This window comes from Balaenoptera acutorostrata, chromosome 20 (genome assembly GCF_949987535.1).
Source record: "Balaenoptera acutorostrata chromosome 20, mBalAcu1.1, whole genome shotgun sequence".
Lineage (NCBI taxonomy): Eukaryota > Metazoa > Chordata > Mammalia > Artiodactyla > Balaenopteridae > Balaenoptera > Balaenoptera acutorostrata.
Genome location: NC_080083.1, coordinates 13,953,220 through 13,969,594, shown reverse-complemented (window position 1 = coordinate 13,969,594; position 16,375 = coordinate 13,953,220). Strand labels below are relative to the sequence as shown.

At 52.2% G+C, this 16,375-nt stretch overlaps 1 protein-coding gene across 7 annotated transcripts in view; it reads right to left on the bottom strand.

The window, feature by feature from the left end:
• Positions 1–16,375, bottom strand: part of SLC43A2 (solute carrier family 43 member 2) — a 43,063-nt gene that overhangs the window by 8,631 nt on the left and 18,057 nt on the right. For all 7 annotated transcript variants that reach the window (XM_007183802.3, XM_057536301.1, XM_057536300.1 and 4 more), the window contains 6 exons: positions 7,725–7,817; positions 6,022–6,155; positions 5,736–5,938; positions 5,168–5,314; positions 2,519–2,657; positions 1,019–1,148 (listed from right to left, as the gene is read on the bottom strand). In XM_007183802.3, the coding sequence (XP_007183864.1) occupies positions 1,019–1,148; positions 2,519–2,657; positions 5,168–5,314; positions 5,736–5,938; positions 6,022–6,155; positions 7,725–7,817 (846 nt within the window). The remainder of the gene's footprint in view (positions 1–1,018; positions 1,149–2,518; positions 2,658–5,167; positions 5,315–5,735; positions 5,939–6,021; positions 6,156–7,724; positions 7,818–16,375) is intronic.

The window sequence follows — 16,375 nt, the reverse complement described above, 5'->3', positions numbered from 1 at the left end:
ATAAGAACTGGATAAAGCACAAAGCAGACGACTGTCCTCACTGAGCATTGCCCCGCGACTGGACAAGGGTGGTCAGGGCAAGGGTCTGCCGGTCTTGTGGAGAGGGCCACCACCAGGAGGCCGGGAGGGCACCAGGGATGCAGCAATACTCCCATCTGGAACTGGTAGAGCCTCCGGTGGTTTACTCTGGCTGCACGCGGTGTCGGCACAAACACACGGTAGCACCTGTGGGTGGTGCACACCTGGATTTCCAATGAACTTCTACGTGCGGCCACTTGTAGAAAGGGACTCTTGCTTTCCTCCTGGACCTGGTTCAAGATACCATCTGGACTTGGGTCACACCCATCTGGAAGCAATGCCATCACTTGTGTCCCTTCCAAGTTCATAAACTTGGGGATCAGAACTAGAACACTTCTGGGGACCTAAGGGTGGAGCCAGGCAGGTAACAAAATCTACCTTTCTCAAACCCTCTGCCAAAAGTCAGGTTCCAAAGGTACTGGAAATCTTGTGAGAAGGAACTAAACTTTTGAACCCAGATGCCAAGGGATCGTCGGTCTTTTTCCTGCGGCTCTCGTGTACTGGAGGAGCAGACGTTCCCACCAATGCCACAGACTAGCCAGAATTCTTTGGACATCAGACTTCAGCTGTTTGAGCACATCCAAAACGAGCAGCCACACAACCACACCACATGGTTCCAGAAATGGTAAGATGACGGTATTCATGGTACGCAAGATGCCTAAAGACCAAGAAGAATGGTGTACTTTCATAGAGAAGAGTCTTCTGTGAAAGGCAATCTGAGTTTCATTTACAGCTTGCTCCCAGCATCATGCACGTACAGAGCCTGGCAGGTAGGAGGCCCTTGGTAAATCACAGTGGGCTGGTTGATAGGTTGGTTGGTTGAATTAAACAAATGAAAAGTCACTGTTCTCTTTGCTGATGGCTCCCCCATGAGACATCACGCACCTTTCAGTCTCATCACCCCACACCCCACCAGGCTTCTCCCTCTCCCCATACCCACCTGTAGAGGCAGGTTGGGAATGAGGCAAGTCACCCCAAAGCCCACGAGCAGCAGGTTTGTGAAGGCGAAGGCCCGCATGGCATTGGTGACCTTCTGGATCTGCCGGTCCCGCTTCTTCTTCTTCTCACCTCTGTGGAAACGCAGAGCACACACTGGAGCTGGGGGCTCCCTGGAGGACAGGCTCTCCCAGGAAGTCAGGTCCCGGGAGTCACAGCTTGTGGACACTGCAAGACTCAGAGACCACCCGCAAGCATGTGCTAGTGACTGTGGAGGCTAGACCAGCACGAGCGACACTCCCCACTGCACCCCCTGGACTGAGCGCGGAGTGTGAACCTCAGTGGAGAGGTCGGACGCAAGAAGACACGAGGAGACGGGTGTCAACGCCCTGCGCTGCTTCAGTGAAGACTGAGGTCCGATGATGGGGAGGGAGGAGGAGAGTGCGCCCAGGTCAGGGTGTGGCAAAGCCTCCTTCACTACTGGCTCCAACTTCACCTGAATCCTGCAGGGAGCTGACACTAAGCCAGATAATAAGCCAAAAAAGGGAGCGAGTGGATTTCTCCTTGGGCGGCAGGAAGGGGTGAAGGAGCAACGAGTATGCGGCAGATGGAACTGGAATGGGCACCAACAGCCTTCTGGCTGTAGGACCTGACCTACATAACAGAGCATTCTCTGTAATTATTTCCCTGTGAATTCACTATTACTGATTCCAGCCTCAACACCCACAAAGATACCCCATGGACAACTGTATGACATCCAAGGGCTCAGAGATGTGCAGGGAGCCCCAGACCCTCCACTTTCTCCCTATGTGACCTCAGGCAAGCCACTCAGATGCCTAGCTTCAGTCCCCTCATCTGTAAAATGGGTCTAACTCATCGAGGTGTTGGGAGGCTTACCTGAGATGTTGTGCATTAAGGGCTTGGCACAGGGCCTGATACAGTAAAGAGGAGCTTATTGTACTAAGGCGGAGTCAGAGAAGACAGCATTTAACTCATCCTCTGATCTTAGAGCCCAACCCTTCTGTAACGTAGGGCTCCGGTCCCTTGCTTAATTCTCACAATCATGAACAGATCTATTGATACGTATCAAGGTTATAGCCGTTTACTACTCACACCCAGTGGAGCAGACCTTGCAGGCAAACAGGACCACTCTAAGGATGTCTGCCGGTGTACTGCTTGTGCTAAGGATCGGAGGGCAGCCCTAAAAGCAGGACGTTTGATAGCTGTCTGCACAGACCTTCCTCTGGTTTCTCTCCTTCTCTCTTCGAGAGCTCCGTGCCTCCCAAACTTTTGCATACAAAAGACTTTCCTTACAGAAGCAACAGACCAAAACGTGTGCTGAGCTGAGCGAGGGCAAGAGCAGCTTTGAGCACAGCCCTCTCTCGCCTCTCCTGCTGACTTTAAAGCCTAACCCACCCGCGCTGACGCTGCCTAACACCTGACCCTGACCGGTGGGCTCCTCCCTCTGGGGGCGGGGCCCGGGGCACGAGCTCCGTCTACGCACTGGTTGGCGTCTTTCTCCTCCGGCTCCTCGGGGGCATCTTCACACTCCTTCAGCCTCCAGTCCATGATGTAGCCGATGACCGGGGCCGTGAGCAGGCAGAGCAGCTGGAGCACGCCGAAGATGGAGGTGTAGAGGCCCACTGAGGACAAAGACGGGCTGGGTCATGGGGGGCTGCCGGCAGAGGCCTGGGGTGGGCGCTGGGCAGAGTCTGGGACCCCACAAGCCCTTCTGGGATCTTCTCCAGAACCGCCCCCTTGTCACTGTGGGTCCTGAGGGGAGCCCGGAGACCTTAACCTCTGAAATCAAAGCCAGAGCGAGGGGCAGGCCACCCTTTTCTTTTCTCCGAAGTCCTCGCCTATTTCCAAGAAACAGCTGAATGAAATCCAGTATGTCACAATGACTTCCCCCAGAAGCTCCAGGAAGTCTCTATGACTTTGGGAACCACAAAATTACCAATGCCTGGGACTGAGGCTTTGTGTGTGACTGGCCATCAGTTTTCTGCCTCTAGAAATATACCAGGAAGGCACCACTCACAGGAGCTCTGACGTAAGGGCTTCAATCTTCAAAGGGCCTTAAAATTACGATGGGATTTCTCAGACAAACAGAAGCTGAATGTTGACTGCCCCACCCCCAAACACAGTGCTGGCCGAGAGGGATGTCTGGAGTTCAAGGAGAGGTGTTTCTCAGTTGAACAGAGACCGGCTCGGAGAGGATGTCATGTGTTCCCTGACAATCCCCCGTCCCCGGCCCCCACTGGCTTACCGGTAGCCATCACTGCATCAAGAAAGCAAAAGTGAAAAAGCAGAGAGGAGTGAAGTCAGCAGCAGAAATGTCAGAGGTTGTTACAGGGGGATGGGGCACGGAGGCAGGCTAGCTCTGGGCCCAGCTCACACGCCATTTCCCACCAAGCCCCGACTCTCAAGAGTGCCCAGCGCGGGTGTCTGCAGACGTTTTCCTGCCAGCTTGGGCCTCACTCGTGTGCAGCTGGTGCCTCGTCACAGGCGGGCTGGTGAATCAGGCCTGTGGTGTTTGCGGGGGACCGTGATGGGAAAGCGGCGTGGGTGCAGAAGACCTGGCAGAACCTGGGCCTTGCTGCCCTTGTTCCCTCCGAGGGCAAAGAATCCACCCCACACCCAGCCCAAGTATCTCACTAGCCAGCGCTGGTCTCCCGTCCATCTACTGGCCCCCTGGCCCTGATAGCCAGACATGTGTGTTTGTGTGTGTGTGTGTGTGTGTGTGTGATGTCAGGCACAACTGCCCACAGGAGGAGGATGGGGAAAACCAATGCCCTGTCAGCTGCAGACCGAACTTCCTGGCCCAACTTCCTCTACTTCTTGAAATTGACTTTTTGAATGCGGGAAACAGATGGAAAAAATGCCTCTTGGGCAGCACAAGAGTTCTCAGAGAGTAAAAGGCCATGACTCAGCAGCGGGGAGATTTGCCTTCCAAGGGCCAGTGAGGGCCCTTCTCTGTACCTGTCAGAGTCTCCACCTGTCTGGGCCTCAGGGTTTACAATAGAGGGCAAATAGACACGATAGGTCATCTCTCCCCAAAGCGTGGCACACAGATTTTAATGAATGTTACATAATAAAAGGGTCCCTGTGGTAGAAATATAGAAATATATATCATTGGATGAAACAAAGCTACAGGTTATTTTTCTTCCTATCCTTGCGTTTGCTACGAATTTTTGCGAGGGCGCGTGATAGGGTTTTTCCACATTGCTTCACATCCGAACACCCATTTTTGGAGTAGAACCTGCATTATCTGTGCCTCTTTGTCACCTTCCCCTTTTCTTAAGGCCGGGTTTCTCATTCTCTTTAAAAACTTACAATGCCTAGCAGATCTTCCCGGGGTGGCGGGGGCGGGGGGGGGGGGGCGGGGAACGAACCAAAAAGTTGCACACCAATGAGACAGCCAATAAAAAGGATTTACCAGATGTGTTTGTCCCGCTTAGGGATAACCAAAGCTGACTCAGCTCAGGCCCTGAGGAAGTACTGACTTTCTTTGTAGAATCAAAACCTCTAATCAGCTTGTGTGTTCTTTTGGAAAAGTGGCAGGTGGGTTATCAGTTCTGTTTACCAGAAGTAACAAGCCTGGACTGGATTACCCACGAGGAAGGCTCCACCTGGCTCTGCTTCCCAGTTCAGGGCACAGATCCGGTGCAGGCCCAGGAACCCCAGTCTCCAGCCGCAGTAGCCCAGCCCCCATCTCGGCCCCCAGCCTCTCCACGCGGCACCCCTGCGGTTTCCCGGAGAATTCTTGGCGTTGGGTTTGACTGATAGTCTCTCAACAAGCTCTCAGGTGGAGTACCGCATTCTGTGCACTGTTTTCATTTACAAACACACACGTCAACCATCCCACTCAGGCAACAAAAAACACATCCCCACACCCCAAACACACGTAGTTATTTTAGTCCTCTCCTCCCTCCTAAACCGGGAAACTCTGACGGGGACATGAAAGGACAGTTGGGCCCGGCTGTGATGAAATGGCTCTGACACACAATCAGGCCCTCGGATTCTGCCATCTCATGGCCCTGCTGGTCCAGCCCAGCCCAACACCCTCCAGCCAGCCGGGCAGTGGGCTTAACCTCAGGCGGGCAGGAGTGACCGCCGCTCATGGGCTGCGCCCTGGGGCCTGGAGGCCACCTACCTACGTCCTGGTCGCCGCTGACCAGGAACTGGAGGATGTTGTTCATGGCGCCCATGTAGAAGATGAGGCGCAGCTGAGTGACGCACATGGTGACCAGGCTGAGCAGCAGGATGGGGCTGAACACGCTCTGCATGAACGAGGGGGCCGCTGCGGGGAGAAGGGGGCGCTCAGGGAGAACCGGGCTGTGCCGCCGTGGCCGCGGCCCGCCCGCCACCCAGGGGCTGGGCGCGTGGGGCTGAGAGCCCTGCTCTGCCCACCAAATCACGCTGGATGAGGTGGACGGCTGGGCGCAGGGGTTAGGCCACCCAGCCGTACCAAACAAGCTGCGTGAGTCCCTCACCCTCGCTGACTGTAAGGCAGGCTGGATGGTGCCGCCGGCCCTTTGGGGATGAAATGGGGATTAAGGGAGACGGTACCCACAAAGCCCTCAGCGGGCGCTGGTCCCCCCGAGGGGGCTGCAGCTTCCGCGTCTGGACCGGCCGCCCCCTCCTTGTCGCTGGGGTGTGGGTTCAGAAGCCCCTGCTGACGGCTCAGGCGGGCTTGGGAGGCGGGGCCCGCACGCGGGTACCTGCGGCATCGGGCTGGCACTTGACCTCCAGGTCGACGGTGGACAGGCACAGCTTGTGGCCCTCCTGCAGCGCCGCCTGCTCCTTGGCGCTCCGCATGGAGCTGCCCACGCTGAGGCGGCGCCCGACCGTGGTCACCTGCTTGTAGAACTGCTTCCCAGTGATCTTGTGGTCAAAGCCCAGCCAGCTGAACTTGATCTTCACCCTGGAGGCCACAGGAGAGTGTCTGTCGCGCTGCCAGGGCCCCTAGCCGGCGTAGGGGTGGGGGCAGACCGCATGCCCACTTACGTGTAGTCCATGTCCTCTGGGCCCGGGAAGGGCTCCAGGGGCCAGTTAAAGAAGCAGTTGAGGAAAACCAGCCCGGAGCAGCCAGCCCAGACCACGAGGATGATGATGAAGGAGGCACCGAAGTCGTAGATGACCTGAGAGGCACAACGGGGTAGCGGTTGGAGTCGGGGCAGGGCGGAGGGCAGAGCTAGCAGAGGGAAGCCGGAGCGGGCAGCGGGTAGGGGCACCCAGCAGTCCCGTTCTCCCTGCACTCAGCTGCGAGGGGAGGCATGGCCCCAGCAGCCTGGGGGATTGGTCGTCAGGCACCTGCATTCCAATAATCTTAGCTCGCCCTGGACCAAATGGCTCCAGCTTGGACCAAATGTCATCTCCTTGGAGAGGCCCTCCCAGACCACCCATCACTGTCACATCACTGGCTCACAGTGAACAGCCCTGGCTGAGAGTTTTGACTTCTTGATTCATCTCCTCATCTGTTATTAGGCCAGCTCCCTGAGAGGAACCTCCAGCTTTGTCCACTGATGTTTCTCTGGTACCTTGAAACATACACACGGTAGGTACCCAAAAAATACTCAAGGAATGAACAGTTGGAAGTCTCGCTTTGCTCCTCTGTGAAATGGGTGTGACACTGGCATGTACCCTCATGGTGTCGAGGTGGGGGTCAAGCGGGTAGAGGGCTCAGGACAGGGCCTGACAGGTGAGAAGCCTGCAAGCCTATTCATGTCATTATTGCCATTGATTTCCAGCACAAGAGTCCCCAGAGTAGTGGCAGACAGCGGCCTAGCTACCCAGGGAGGGGACCAGCAGTTAGACATGGAGAAGAGGAGGAGGGGGAACTTGTAGGCTCCTCTGCACTCCAGGAACTCGAGGATCCCTAAAATCCACAGACGTCTGGCCCCAGCCCCTCCAAGCACCTCGATGCCCAGGTGGCCGGCCCATGTCTTTTTGTTTTGTTTTGTTTTGTTTTTTGGCCGCGCTGTGTGGCATGCAGGATCTTAGTTCCCCGACCAGGGATCGAACCCGTGCCCCCTGCAGTGGAAGCGTGGAGTCTTCACCACTGGACCCCCAGGGAAGTCCCTGGCCCACGCCTCCTGTAACTCCTCCTCCTCCTGCCCTATGGCCTCTCCCCCTTGGACCTCTCAGGAAAGGGGATTTATTTGGTGCTGGTGACACAGAAGGGAGAAGCCCCTTCTGAAGCCCTTTCAGGAGCAACAGGATTTGGAGCAGGAACTGGGACTGATGAACAGTGAGGTGTTTGCTCCATCCTGACCCTGTGTGACTTCCACGGGCTCAGAATCCTGCCTGGGAGGGAAACAGCTGAACCAACTTGGCTGAGAGCAGCGCTCTGGCAGTGGGGAGCAATACAGCCCAACAACAACAGACCTGGGGCTGGGGGGACTAGAGTTAGACTCAAGACTGGGGACAAACACTCAGCCCCTTTCTGTCCCCAGCCCTGAAACGCAAAGGCAGCCTTCAGTCACACCTTGCAAGTCATATGCTTGGATTTCCCAACCCCCCACCTCCCCTCCCCCAACCCCGGCCCAGCAGGTTTCTTTTCTTACCCCCATGGTGCCCAGGTGCTTCCTTCCCCCAGGTGGGGCTTGGGGGAAGGGGGGGCCCCAGCGCCCACAATGACTTCCCTCTTCTGGGAGCGCTGAAGGAGTCTTAAAAGAGGCCTCTGCTCAGACACTAGTACACACCCTCACCTTGACTCCTGGGAAGGTGACTGCCGAGGAGGCATAGGATCCAATCATCAAGGCAATAAACGTGGACCGAAGGTCACCAAACATGTTGGGCAGCTGAAAGATAAGAAGCAAGGGAGACTTCTGCTGAGAGAACAGGCAAGGGACGGATGAAAGAGGAGGGGAAGAAAGAATCACGGCATCCTCAGGCACCATTTCTTATCTGCTCTCCTCCCTGCGTAATTCACGGGGGCATCAGTCCAGGGGTAATCTCGGCTAACTGAAAGTTTTTTCTTCCCAGACTGAGGTTGATAAAGGAAGGGGAGGAGAGTAATACAGAACTCAGACTCTGCACATGAAGACAGAGCTGGTAGACTTCCTGGCTGGCAAGCATCCCTCCTCTCTTCTCCGGCACAAGCCAGGTCCTTCCGCCTTTGCAGGGTTACAAGGAGATGCCAGCAAGCAAGCTGGGAGCCTGAGGCAACCTTCAAAAGGAGCGAGGCTGTTAGAAGTAAGAATCTATGTGAGGATGAGATCATCATTTTATAAATAAAAATATCAGTGTCCCAAAAGGACCAGATGTCAGCAAAGGCTGCTTTTGGTTCTGAGAAGAGTAGGTCTCCGGAAGGTGCCAATCAGAATTCTACAGCCCCCAGCGTGGACGAGGGGGCTGGCCTGGGAGTCCTGCGTCTGAATTTCTAGGTCCAAGGAGGGCTTTCCCCTTTTCCATCTGGAAAGAGCAACGGCAAGAGAGGCTCAGGCTCTCTTCCCTGTGAGGCCACTCTTCCCATCTCACAGCAGCTTGTTCTGGGTCCACTCAACACGACTGTGAAGCTAAAACCCCCAGTGATTCCATACAAATCCAGACATGGTATAATATGGCAACTCGGTCATGGATCCAAACAGACATGGGGCAAAATGCATCCTCCCCAAACGGCAGTCTTGGCTGCTCTTGCTAACCTGCGGGGAGCTCGTACCACGTGGTGAAGGTTTCCCAGCCACACCCACAAGGTCCCTGGCATTGAGAATCGCTCCCTGGATCTGCCAACCTGTTTCACTGAACTCAGGTGTTTATATGGACCTAATAAATGTTCCCCTCCCCCCCTGTCTGGAATCATTTTGGGGTTTTATCAAACATGGACCACGTGATGGCTGCCCGCAAGCTAATCTGCTGTTGCTGAACGGAGGCGGTTTGAATGTGTTTATCTACCTGCCCCTCATCATTTCTGCCTGTTTTGACCACAATTAAAAATGAAGAAGGGGCATCATCAAAATTTAAAATGTGCTTCAAAGACACCATCAAGAAAACGAACAGACGCACAGAAGAGAAAAATTTGTACAAATCATCTATCTGATAGGGCACCTGTATCTGCAGTATATAAAGAACTCCTACAACTCAGTCAAAAAAAAAAAAAAATATATATATATATAACCATTTTTAAAATGGGCAAATAGGGCTTCCCTGGTGGCACAGTGGTTAAGAATCCGCCTGCCAATGCAGGGGACACGGGTTCGAGCCCTGGTCCAGGAAGATCCCACATGCCGCGGAGCAACTAAGCCCGTGCGCCACAACTACTGAGCCTGCGCTCTAGAGCCCATGAGCCACAACTACTGAAGCCCACACGCCACAACTACTGAAACCTGCATGCTACAGCTACTGAAGCCCGTGCGCCTAGAGCCCATGCTCCGCAACAAGAGAAGCCACCGCAATGAGAAGCCTGCGCACCATAACGAAGAGTAGCCCCCGCTCGCCGCAACTAGAGAAAGCCTGCGCACAGCAAAGACCCAACGCAGCCAAAAAAATAATAATGATAATAATAAAATAAATAAATTTATTTAAAAAAATGGGCAAATAGACATTTCTGAATAGACATTTCTCCAAAGAAGACATACAAATGGCCAATAACTGTATGAAAAGATACTCAATATCATTAATCATAGGGAAATGCAAATTAAAACTACAATGAGATACCGCTTCATAGCCCCTAGGGTGGTTATAATAATAAAAAAAAAAAACACAACACATAATAACAAATGTTGGTGCTGATACAGAGGAATCAGAACCCTCCTACACTACTGGTAGGAATGCAAAATGGTACACAGCCACTTTGGAAAACACTCTGGCAGTTCCTCAGTTAAACAGAGAGCTACCATATGACCCAGAAATTTCACTCCTAGGTATATATATACCCAAGAGGGATGAAAATATATGCCCATGTGTACATGAATGTTTATAGCAATGTTTTTTGTTTTTTTTGGCTGCACCTTGTGGCATGCAGGATCTCAGTTCCCCGACCAGGAATTGAACCCACACCCCCTGCAGTGGAAGCACAGAGTCTTAACCACTGGCCTGCCAGGGAAGTCCCCATTCTTTATAATATACAAAAAGTGGAAACAACCTCCATGCCCATCAATGACTGGATAAGCAAAATGTAGTATATTCACACAATGGAATATTATTCAGCCACAAAAACAAATGAAGTACCGATACATGCTATCAATACAACATGGATAAACCCTGAAAACATTATGCTATGTGAAAGAAACCAGTCATGAAAGAGCACAAAATTGTATGATTCCATTCATATGAAATGTCCAGAATAGGCAAATCCATAGAGACAGAGAATAGATTAGGGGTTGCCTAGGGTTGGGGTAGAAGAAGCTGGGAGGAATCGGAAGAAATGCTGATGGGTACAGAGATGTGATTTGGGGTGATATGATTGATTCTGGTGATGACTGTGTAGCTCTATAAATAAACTAAAAACCATTGAATTGTATACTTTAGGTAAATTGTAATGGTATGTGAATTACATCTCAATATCACTGTTAAGGGGCTTCCCTGGTGGCGCAGTGGTTGAGAATCTGCCTGCCAATGCAGGGGACACGGGTTCGAGCCCTGGTCTGGGAAGATCCCACATGCCGCGGAGCAACTAGGCCCGTGAACCACAATTGCTGAGCCTGCGCGTCTGGAGCCTGTGCTCTGCAACAAGAGAGGCCGCAATAGTGAGAGGAGGCCCGCGCACCGCGATGAAGAGTGGCCCCCGCTTGCCACAACTAGAGAAAGCCCTCGCACAGAAACAAAGACCCAACACAGCCATAAATAAATAAATAAATAAACTAAAAAAAAAAAAAAATATATCACTGTTAAGAAAAAAAAAACATGAATAAGAAACTTGAGATGTTTTGGGATCCCAGGATTTAAAAGGAACATGAATAAATCTATAGTGTATGGCCAACAAATCCATCCTATGGCATGAAGCCAGGGTGGCTCTCCAGCCTACCCGAAGAATCCCCAGCACACAAAGAGCTCTTCTTCCAGCCCCCTGTGTCAACTCAGTCTTCTCAGACAGGGTCAGAGGGAGATAAGGAGCATATGGAAACTCCCCCAGCCAAAGACAGAGGAAATGTGACGTGCTCATGGGTGCCCAGGCACATCCAAGTGAGCACTAAAGGTGCACAATCTTACTCTTTGCACACCTGCCTCCCAGGTATGCTGTGGTTCAGAGGACATGCCTCGGTTTCTGAGCTCACATATTTGGGCTGTGCCACGCTGGCTTCTCCAGCAAGGCAGCCTCAGGCATTTCTGGGGCCACATCTGCCCCAGGGAGAATCCAAAGATTAGTTCTGCTTGTATGGAAAGAGGAAACTGTTCCAGCCTGGGATGCCACTCCAGCCAGGGCCTGTGGAGGAGCAAAGGGGTCAAAGAGGGCTTAGAACCCCACCAGAAGAGCAGATGGAGGACAAGAGCCGCTTGGTGCAGTCAAGCCAGGAAACAGTTTTGTTGCAGTAGTCACCTTTGGGCAAAAAGAGTGTCCCCAACTTTTTGACAGGACGAGGGGATACTTCTGAAGAGCAGACTGCTTGCTAGGTACCCTAACCCAAGCTAGAACAGAACAACAGGGGCGTGGGGCTAGTGGGCAACTCTGACCTCATCTTTTGGAGTCTTCTCCCCAGAACTGGATCCAGGACAGGCAAGAACAGAAAGCTGGGAGAGGAGACTGACTTGACATCTGGTCCTGGATGAGACACTTGCCCTCATGCCTGGAAAAGGGCAGTAACCTTCCAGCTGCCCTCCTTGCTTCCCTGCCTCTCCCTGCCTGGAACATTCTTTGCAACACCCTGAAAATTCTCCTCCCTAACATGTTATTTTAGTCAGCAGGGCCATTCCTAGGGTGTACAGAGCCTCAGGGCAAACCACACTATGCAGCCTTCTTACCAACATGTACATCTTGTATTTAAATTACGATTATTTTTCCTGATTAGAAGAGCAATGTGTGTCCGTTGTAAAACATCTGGAACAAAGTACACATAAAGAATGAAATAGGGGGCTTCCCTGGTGGCGCAGTGGTTGAGTCTGCCTGCCAATGCAGGGGACACGGGTTCGAGCCCTGGTCTGGGAAGATCCCACATGCCGCGGAGCGACTGGGCCCGTGAGCCACAACTACTGAGCCTGTGTGTCTGGAGCCTGTGCTCCGCAACAGGAGAGGCCGCAATAGTGAGAGGCCCGCGCACCGCGATGAAGAGTGGTCCCCGCTTGCCTCAACTAGAGAAAGCCCTCGCACAGAAACGAAGACCTAACACAGCCAAAAATAAATAAATAAATAAATTTTAAAAAAAGAATGAAATAAAAATTCCCCTGATATAGCCATGTTACCATTTTGATATATTTCCTTTCAATCTTTTTCCCATAAATACCTATAGCTTTGTAACCAAACTGGGATCATATGCTACATATTATTTTATAAACTTTTTCTTTTTTACTTGATATATTACAAATATTTTCTAATTTAGTATTCATCTTCAACATAATTTGTAACAATTATCCGGTATTTCCTTTTCTGGATGGTCTATAATTTATACCATTTCTCTGATGTTCTCAGAGCCTTTTTAATTTTTATCATAAGTAACATTTTAATGAACATTCTTGAAGATAAACATACATGCATATAGCTATGATTTCCTTAAGGTAAATTCCCCAAGGTAGAATCATTTGGCAAAAGGGAATACACATTTTTAAGTTTTTGTGATACTCTGTGCCAAACTGCCTTTCAGAAAACTTACACCAATTGAAATTGAAAAAACTTACATTTATTGATTGTTAATGACTTTGAACATTTTTTCTACGGTTTTTAAAATCAGTCATTTATATTCCTCATTTATATTCCTATTGTCCTTTCTTCCTATGAGGATGTTAATTTGTTCATATTGATTTGGCATAGGCTCTTTATATATTAAAGACCCTCACAGTTTGTCCATATACTGTAGGTACGTTTTCTTAGTTTGTCCTTTACCTTCTTAGTTCGTGGTGGGTTTTTTTTTTTTTTTAACCAATATAAGTGCTTAAATAGGTAGTCAGAGTCTGTTTCAGCTTTTAGGGACTACCTAACATTTGTGTCAGATGAAATCTCTCTGAAAACAGTATCAAGGATGACCTTGACCAGCAAAACCCAAAGCATAAACATCCTGGCAGTAGTCAATGTGTGGTCACAAAATAGCAAGCACAGGAGATGAGAAGGTTTCCCTGAGGGCGTTAATTATTTTTCATATGTTAATACTAATTGTGTTTTATCCTTTAAGCTACTTCCTTCCCTTCCTCCCAAAGCTGTCATGCCTGCCAGAGGAAATTTCCCCCATTTGCTGTGCCCAGGAGTAGCTCGATCAGAGGATTCTTCCTTATTGTTAAGTTATATAATAATGTAACATAGTTATGTTAATATACTAAATCATATAATAGCATTATTATTATAATAGCAACTATTATTATCCTAAAAGCCCTCAAAACATCCTTACCAGATAGGTGTCACTTTTTAAAAAAAATAAACTTATTTATTTATTTATTTTTGGCTGTGTTGGGTCTTTGTTGCTGTGCGCAGTCTTTCTCTGGTTGCAGCGAGCGGGGGCTACTCTACATTGCGGTGTGCGGGCTTCTCATTGCGATGGATTCTCTTGTGGCAGAGCACGGGCTCTAGGTGCGCGGGCTTCAGTAGCTGTGGCACGCGGGCTCAGTAGTTGTGGCTCGCGGGCTCTAGAGCGCAGGCTCAGTAGTTGTGGCACGTGGGCTTAGCTGCTCCACAGCATGTGGGATCTTCCCAGACCAGGGCTCGAACCCGTGTCCCCCGCGTTGGCAGGCAGATTCTTAACCACTGCACCACCAGGGAAGCCCCAGGTGTCACTTATTACCCTCACTTAATGGTACAAAACTTTAGGATTAGAAAAGCCAAGGGACTCCCCCAAGCTGGTAAGGGTCAAATTTGGAATTCAAAGCAGGTCAAGCTTATGTTTATAGCCACTGGGTTACTCTGTGTCTTGGACAACTCACATGGCCCTTGAAGGGTACACACTTGATTTGGGGGACCAAGGTAATTACCCTTATCTCTCACACCTCTCTGCGTCCCTTATTAAGCATTCTGTTTGCTCTCCCCACTAGAGATTTCTTTTATCCTTTCCGATGCTCCTTTTAGACCTACCTGCCTCCTTCTCTCCCCTTGACCTTCCTTGGCCGACCTCCCCACAGTCCAGGGCCACACTGTCAGGTGGACTTGCATTTGGCTGTAGACTCTCTTGTTTCATCTTCTTGTCTGAGTCTCCTCCCCCATTGGTCTCCACATGACCCTCCCTCCCTCCCTCCTCTCTCCTTCTGCCTCTGCCTGACCTCAGCTGTACACAATGGCCACTCAGAAGCCCTGGTGATAGAGTGAGTGGTGGCTGAGTACTGAGCAGAGTGCCCTAGTACCGGCTTGAGGGTCGGGCGGAGGGGGAAGAACCATGTCTTCTGCCAAGTAGGAAGCTGTAGCTGAGCTGCAATGACAGATGCGGGGAAAACACTCAGCAGGGGCGGCTTCCTGACCCTGGGCTCACAACTGCACTTGCAGGTGGGGGGCGCAGGCCCCCTCCCGGGCTCTGGGTGCTTCCCACCACCACCCCTGCTGCCTCGGGGAGGACTAGGGCTGGAGGGGTTCAGCCAGGCAGAACCGGCCCTCCGTGCGTGCTGGCCCGGCTCACATGCGGAGGCCATCCCTGCGTGAGCCAGTGGTGACTCATTCTCTCAGCCCCTGGGCTGCACTGTAAACAGGCTGTGTGACCTTCCCAGAGGGGAAAACAGCAGCTGCAGATGGCCCCTCCCCTGGAGTGCTGGCCACAGAGCGCTGCTACTGGATGAGAATCACCAGAATCCTAGGCTCCAGCACGGTGAGGGTGGGCTGTCCTCCTTGGAGGACCCTCTTTAAGATGTCTCTCTTCCCAGGGGCCCCCAACTCAGGCCTGGGGCTTGCTGGCAGGCGGGACAGAAGAGCTGCTGTGTAGCCACCTGGCACCGACTTTCCAAATCAGTGATCTCCCTAGCCCACCAGCGGGGGGCTCCCCCTGGTCCTCAGGGAGCAGCCGCATGCCGCCCCGGGTGGGCGAGGGGCTGGCGTTCTGGCCCTCAGGCGCCTTCCAGAGGTGAGCCTTGTTCTCAGGTGGCGGCGGTACACACGCAGAGCTCTGTGCAACCTGAACAGGCCAGGATCCAGGTGCCAGTCGGGACAAGCGGACTCAGCAAAGCCAGGCTCTTTTCTAACCCTTCACAACTAGCAGCTCCAAGCACACACTGCCCGGAGAAGGTCCTTGTGGTCACCTTTCCGCTCCACTGCTGAAGGGGTGGGGAGGAGGGGCTCCACACCCCCAGTCACCTCATCTGCTTTCCCAGCCAGGTCCATCCCCGATGTCCCCACGACACGTTCTGTCCACCCCTGAACGAGTCACGTGCTGGGGCAACTTCGGAATGTGGAGCACTCTGATGGGGGAATTTTTCCCAGGCCAATGGTGATCAGCTGACTGCTCTGGGTTCTCAAGGCTCAGAACAGAAACCCAGAGGCAGAGCTGGCTCTGGGCACTGGGAGAGTCCTGCTCACCTGGCACCTGGGGCACGTAGGATGCCTTGGGGACCCTCTCCTGGCCTGAGCAGGAATGCTAAACTCCTATACACACCCCCAGGGGGCATTTGCTTCACTGCTGTACCCCGAATCCTTTCCCTCCCCTTCTCTCAGGTGTTTGAAGAGGGATATTTATTTCTCTTCAAACCCAGATCCCAACTCCCGTGGGATCACTTCTTCCTCAGGTTCAGAGTAAGACTTCAATGAATCAAATAGGGAAAGCTCACAGAGAAATTTTTCACTAAGGAGCCTGGCAACACTTTGTAATCACTTTTCTGGGAGGGTTTCAGCTCAGAACTCCCCGTCTCACCCACACTGACAGGGGTCAGAGTAATGAAGTGGAAATGACATGTTCACAACATTGGCGGCATCTGTTCCCATCTCTAAGCAACCCCGGCCCCGGATCGTCGGATGGCGGCCCAGAGATGCCGCCTCGGCCACCGGCTGGTGTTTTCCTCAAGCCAATGAAGCGAGTTAAAGACTTGTGCAAATGCAAGGCCTTGAGCAAACAGACCAGAGTGTGCTGTCCAGATGTCCGGGGGGAGGCTGAGGCTCGGCACCTCGGGGTGTGCCCTGCACCACCAATGACCCGCACCCTCCTCCTCTGAGGGTGTCGCATTGCCCGGGGCCCTCTGCGGCAGGGACCTGGGAAAGCCAGTTCTAGCCATTAAGCAGCCCACCTGGCATGGGATCCAGTCTCTGCTCTAGGGGGCAGGATCACCTATGAGTACACACCTCTCCGGCTCTGTAGGGAGATCTACA